The following is a 6,048-nucleotide window of genomic DNA, read 5'->3' as shown; positions in this document are numbered from 1 at the left end:
TAAAACTCCATAGGAAGCCCATCGCTGCCCGTACATTTATAAGGAGCCATATTAAAAAGAGCATTTTCCAGCTCTTCCAATGTAAGGAGTCTATCAAGGTATTTGTTGTAATCAGCAGGTATACGCTGAGGTATGTGAACTTTAACAATATCTTCTAGAGCCTCTTGAATGTCTGGCCATTGATCATCTTTGAATAGATGTTCATAAAAATATTTAAAAGCTTCGCATATTTCAGCCGGGTTAGTAAGAAAAGAACTGGATTTGTCTTTAATGGCACCAATCTTTTCCTTTTTGTGTTTATAATTGAGATAGTTAAAGAAATATCGTGTACCCTTATTACCTTCTTTTATCCAATGTAATCTAGATCTGATTTTTGCTCCCTGACCTTTATAATTGTCCATCTTGTGCAATTGGTTTTCAGTAGCAGCAATAACAGATTGAAGGTTTATGTTATTAGGATCAACACTAAGGAGTTTTCTTGCATGCACAAGTTTACCTTGGAGAGATCTTTCTTTACGCTTCCACCGCTAGACCATTTTTTCCCCAAAAGATTGAAGAAAATTAATGCATTGAGAAATGGCAAGACACCACCAATCAATCCAAGAATCTCCTTCTAGGGATAGAATTCCAAATCTCCTCAAGGGCAACAAGGCAAGTAGGATTCTTTAAATGAGAAACATTTAGTTTGAAATGGAGGGAACTCTCTGAAGTTAAGTTTTGAGAGAAACTAATGCTGCATACAATAGGGAAATTATCAGAAAGAGTAGAAGACTGATCCACTTGAACACAAATCCCCGACGGATCATAAATCAGCGAGAGACTAGAGGAAATATAAAACTTGTCCAACCTACTTAATTTTCTACTATCTCCCATTCTGCAGTTGGACCAGGTATACCAGTTCTCTGAATGGCTAGCAAATTTGTCATGAATGGGATCAATTACACCAATGGAGTTACGACAGAACACCCAGCTATCAAACTCATCCCTGTGTGCTGGCCTAAGGTGATTAATTTCTAATTGTTTTTAATCAACCTTTTATTTTTAGAAATATCAATTGTATAAAGAATCATTTAAAATTTAATTTAATCAAGATTTTATTTTTAGAAATATCAATTGCATAAAACTTATTTAAAAATTTATTGTTTTTAAAATTTAAAAAAATATATATATATATATATAAAACTGAAATTACAAAATAATTTGATTAAGTAAGGAAGTGATCTTTTAATTACTATTTGAATAAAAGCCAAGGGAAGAGAAACACACTGACTGAATATAGATTTAGTGGATAAGTTGGCTAAACTTATTATCATTCAAATCTAATTTAAGTAATACATTATAGAAATATAACATTGAGTAATTTGACTGTAACTTTTAATAACTAACTTACTTAAACTAGCTAACCATGGTCAAGTAGGTCAAGTAGTACTTCGTTAGTAAATCCAACATTAAAGAAGAATTTATATGAATGTATAAAAGGGGATATCCTCCAAATCTAAATTATAATTGAGAGAATGTTTTAAATTGAGGAATGCCTTTTTAAATATTTTAGTTTTTTTTATGAACAATGTAAGATAAAATATTTCCCACCACTACCTATTTTAAATAGATGAAATGTATTAAATTAAAAAAAATTAAAAAATTATGACTTTTACCTTTTAGATTTTTAAAAAAATATATATAAATAAATAAATTTCTAACTTTAAAAGTAATAAAATAATGAATAATATATTATAAAATAATAAAAAAATTAAATTAAATTAAAATTAATATAATTTTAAAATAAACAAAATTAATTAAAACTAGCTTTTAAACTAAACTAAAAGCATAATAAATATTTAAAAATAAGAATATCAAAAATTAATTTCAAATCAATTTCTAAATACAACTTCAACCATCGGAAATTAAATATAATAGAGAAGATAGAATATTACTTCCATTTTGAATTTAGAATTACGAACAATTTCTGGGTGAACTGAACCTTGAGGCGGAACTGGGAGGGTCAAAATTAGTCGATAAAGAAAGGAGAAATGCAATATGCGAAATCGCTGCTGGTAGAGTTGTTCAACATGTCTTTTTGTCTGGACGAACAATTCCTGTGTGCGAGGAAAAACTACTGAAGAACATGGATAACGTTTTTTCAATGTAGAGGTAAGGCAATACAGTTTTTCCCTCTTTAAAAATTGTTTTTCTGTAAGTCGGCCTATACAGTTTTCTGCTGCGGAGGCTTATATGTGATTATATTCTAAATCTCTATGAACAATATGAAATTTGGAGATCCCCAATAATCGACAAATGAATAGTTCCAGCAGTTTTTCCATTGCCTTCATCAATGGAGACAGGGAATAGATTACAGGGAGTTAGGGTTAAGGCCAAAAGTTTTAAAGGAGGAAAAGGCAGGGGTAGTTTCTGTTAAGGGCATGGGCAAATGGAAGTGGGTTTCTGAAATATGCTCCTCTTATTCTGGTTTGGAAAGCGTTAGTTTACATTCCCGGCTTCTTCGTTCTCATTTTCACCGCACTTGTAACGCTGCTAGCAGCAGAAGCAGCCGTTGCTGCACAGGATGTCGCCTTGCAAGAAGAGGACGAGAAGAAAGAAGAATATTTTGTACTTGTCAAATGTCAAGCATTATATCTGAAAATGTATTGATCCTGTCTGGTGCCATTGATCGTCATTATCCACCTTCTGTGGGGTTTGTCAATGTTCAAGCATGCTTGAACACCCGTGCACACAATTGGAAGAAACCCTGGCAGAAAGTAGAGCCAATTTTAGGTTTCCTGCCTGAATTTGGGACACCACAGAGAAATTGTGCTTCTAGGGCTGTTTGTTCTGGTCTTGTTTCTACGAAGGGAATGCCAATGTCTAAGCCAGATGGGAGTTGCAGTGAGAAGGAAGATGACGAAATTACTGATAAGAAACAGGGAACTTGTCTGAAGGAGTGTGAAATTGTTGATTTTCGGGAAGTGGAGAGAGTTTCTAAAGTGGTGGAGGAGCTTTTTGCATTGGATAGGAATATGGAAGCAGTTCTTGATCAATGCGGAGTTAATTTGTCCCACTCATTGGTATTCCATGTCTTGAGCAGATTTTCCAATGCCAGGAAGCCTGCTTTGAGGTTTTTCAATTGGGCAGGACATCAGGCTGGTTTTTCTCACAATTCACTTACTTATAATATGTTGATGAATATCTTGGGAAGGGCAAAACAGTTTGAGACTATGTGTGAGCTAATTGAAGAGATGGGCAAGAAAGGTTCTGCATTAACAACAGATACCTTTGAGATTGCTATCAAATCCTGTGCAGCTGGCAGAGAAATGAAATAAGCTGTTCAGATGTTTCTTTTGATGGAACGGTACAAATTTGGGGTCAACGTTAACAACTTCAACCTTCTATTGGATGCTTTGGGTCGAGCAAAACTTGCAAAGGAAGCAGAAATGCTGTTTGAGAAAATGAGAGATAAGTTTCATCCAGATGCAAAAACCTACACTGTGCTTCTGTCAGGATGGTGCAGGGTGAAGAATCTATTACAGGCAGGTAAAATTTGGAATGAGATGTTGGATGAAGGATATAAACCAGATCTTGTCACCCACAACATCATGTTGGAAGGCCTTTTTACAGGAAGAAGGAAGGATGAGGCTCTAAAGCTCTTTGACTTAATGAAAAAAAATGGCCCTACTCCTAATACTAGGAGCTACACCATTGTGATTTTTTCCCTTTGTAAATTACACAACATGGGGGATGCCCTGAAGTTCTTTCTTGAAATGCAGGAAAGTGGCTGCCCAATAGATGCTGCTGTTTATACTTGTTTGATCAAAGGTTATGGCAATGCGGAGAATTTGGACCAATCCTATAAGTTGCTTCTAGAAATGAAAGAGAGAGAGATCCCTCATGACTGCCAGACCTACAATGCTCTAATCAAAGTCATGGTGGATCTATATAGACCAGATGAAGCTGCTAAACTCTATGATGAGATGATACAATGTGACTTCAAACCCACCATTCATACCTACAACATGCTTATGAAATTATATTTCAGGGCAAGGAAATTTGAAAAGGGCTTTGATATATGGAAACAGATGGCTCAGAATGGGTGCAGTCCAGATGTCAATTCGTACACTGTGCTTATTGGAGGACTTTTTAGGGAAGGCAGATCGCAGGAGGCATGCACCTACATTGAAAGAATGGTTGAGAAGGGCATGAAGGCTCCTCGTTTCAGTTATGATAAATTCCTTGCTGATTTTTCACAAGCAGGCAGGCATCATATATTTGAGCAACTTGGAGAACATATGAGACAAACAGGGAAGTTGGATGTTGCAGATGTGTTTGTTAAGTTCTCGCAGAAACCAGAAATGAATACCAAGAAAGCGAACAAAAGGCAAACCACTCCTGTTGGGCTGCAGTCTAGTAGTGAGTTTGGGTGCTTCTCAAGACAGCAAATTACCAAGAAAGCCAACATAAGACATGTCACTCCTGTTGGGCAGCAATCTAGTGGTGAGTTTGGGCATTTCCCAAGACAGCAAAAAACCATGAAAGCCAACATAAGAAATGTCACTCCTGCTGTGCTGCAGTCTAGTGGTAAGTGTGGGTGCTTCCCGAGACAGCAAAAAACCAAGGAAGCCAACAGAAGACATGTCACTCCTGTTGAGCTGCGGTCTAGTGGGAAGTTTGGGCGCTTCCCGAGACAGCAAAAAACCAAGGAAGCCAACAGAAGACATGCCACTCCTGTTGGGCTGTGGTCTAGTGGTGAGTTTGGGCGTTTCCCAAGACGGCAACCTAGATTCTAATTCTTGCAAGTGTATCTGTGTGTTAATGCAGCTGTTTGAGTTGGGGATATTGTGAGTGGAGGGCTGCTCCAACAAGCTCTGTTTTCACTTAGCCTTCTCTAACAAAGGGAGATGTGTTACAGGGAAATTATCAGTTAGGTTAATGCCATAGAACTTTGGTACCAAATATCAAATACACATTATTGCCAAAGTATTTTCTCCCCCTTCCCTCGAGATAGGCACTGACATCTGGACAAATGCACAATACTTTTACCTCTATTCTGTCATGTTTGTAATCCAATATTTGGTTTGATCATAAATAAATGATCAATGAAAGAAGCTATGAAATAATTGGGTTGAATGTTGCATTCATTACAGTTATGGGAAACAATTGGGGCTGTGTCACTACTGTTGTTTAGTGATGGCATAGCCACTAAATTGTAGCCCTTTGACTTTATAAGTCAATAATTTGGTTACATAGAAGTTTCAAATATTCATCTTACTGGGTTGAGTGAGTGCAGTGTGTACAGAATCAGAAGTGCAATTTGACTGTGTATTGAGACAGTAATGATGTAAAATACAGTCACTTACAGGAATAATAATGGAATCTTGTTTATATTATCAGCTATGTTATTAGTAGGCAATACAATATGAGGATTCTTTCTCTGTTTGTTAAGAATGGTGGTAAAAGCTAGAAGGCGCAGGAATTGTATTGTGAATGTAAGTCCTCAATGAGATGCAGCTTCTTCATGTGTATGAAGAGACTTCTACTGTTTTGTAGACATGTTGATTCATTCTTGGATGCATTTTAAAATCAGTTTTGGCTAGCCCTGCTAGCTTTAGGAGATTGTGAGAGTTGGAATTGTGGAGAGATCTGTAATAAACATCTGAAATCCTGTCAAAGTGTCTGTTTCATTAAACTCAGCTGGATACTCTTTCTGGGTTTCATATGTTTACGAACAAGTGGCTACAGAAATATTTATTGAACTTTTCACAGGTTAAAATACTTCATCCCTTGAAGAGATTCTTGCAGTTTTGCTTTCTTTCTGCCAAGTGCCTTTCAAAAACCAAATGATGAACAATCAGGATGATGCTCTATAAAGGGGCCTTTGCTGAAGATGTGCACGGCAAGACATACACTTTCTATTTTAACAATATGGAGGATTCTATAGTGTTCAATAAACTTGAACTTTAAACCGAGGATCTGCCATAAAGATGGGTATATCAAAACAGCATTTTCTGATGCCCCTTCCTGTCAATTCTGGGTTCAAGATCTTTGTGCACAGTAACA

At 36.4% G+C, this 6,048-nt stretch overlaps 2 protein-coding genes across 2 annotated transcripts; both read left to right on the top strand.

Moving 5' to 3' along the window:
• Window positions 1-906: 906 nt before the first annotated feature.
• Window positions 907-5,378, top strand: LOC149576232 (uncharacterized). Its single transcript, XM_089794081.1, has 3 exons — window positions 907-1,002; window positions 1,952-2,134; window positions 2,343-5,378. Exons 1-3 carry the CDS (start codon window positions 907-909, stop codon window positions 3,315-3,317), a joined length of 1,254 nt encoding a protein of 417 aa, XP_089650207.1. The 3' UTR covers window positions 3,318-5,378.
• Window positions 3,327-5,378, top strand: LOC149576233 (uncharacterized). The gene has a single exon (XM_089816705.1). It carries the CDS (start codon window positions 3,327-3,329, stop codon window positions 4,776-4,778), a length of 1,452 nt encoding a protein of 483 aa, XP_089672831.1. The 3' UTR covers window positions 4,779-5,378.
• Window positions 5,379-6,048: the final 670 nt, after the last annotated feature.

This window comes from Cupressus sempervirens, chromosome 1 (genome assembly GCF_028749045.1).
Source record: "Cupressus sempervirens isolate cs-2001-9-10 chromosome 1, ASM2874904v1, whole genome shotgun sequence".
NCBI classification, from domain to species: Eukaryota; Viridiplantae; Streptophyta; class Pinopsida; order Cupressales; family Cupressaceae; genus Cupressus; species Cupressus sempervirens.
This window is presented reverse-complemented; position numbering and strand designations above follow the sequence as displayed.

Excerpts from the sequence above, each read along its gene's own strand:
- LOC149576232 (XM_089794081.1), top strand. The coding sequence starts at position 907 with ATGGCTAGCAAATTTGTCATGAATGGGATCAATTACACCAATGGAGTT. Across the intron at positions 1,003-1,951 it reads TCCCTGTGTGCTGGCCTAAG|AATTACGAACAATTTCTGGG; the intron begins GTGATTAATTTC and ends TTTTGAATTTAG. Across the intron at positions 2,135-2,342 it reads TACTGAAGAACATGGATAAC|GGAATAGATTACAGGGAGTT; the intron begins GTTTTTTCAATG and ends CAATGGAGACAG.
- LOC149576233 (XM_089816705.1), top strand. The coding sequence starts at position 3,327 with ATGTTTCTTTTGATGGAACGGTACAAATTTGGGGTCAACGTTAACAAC.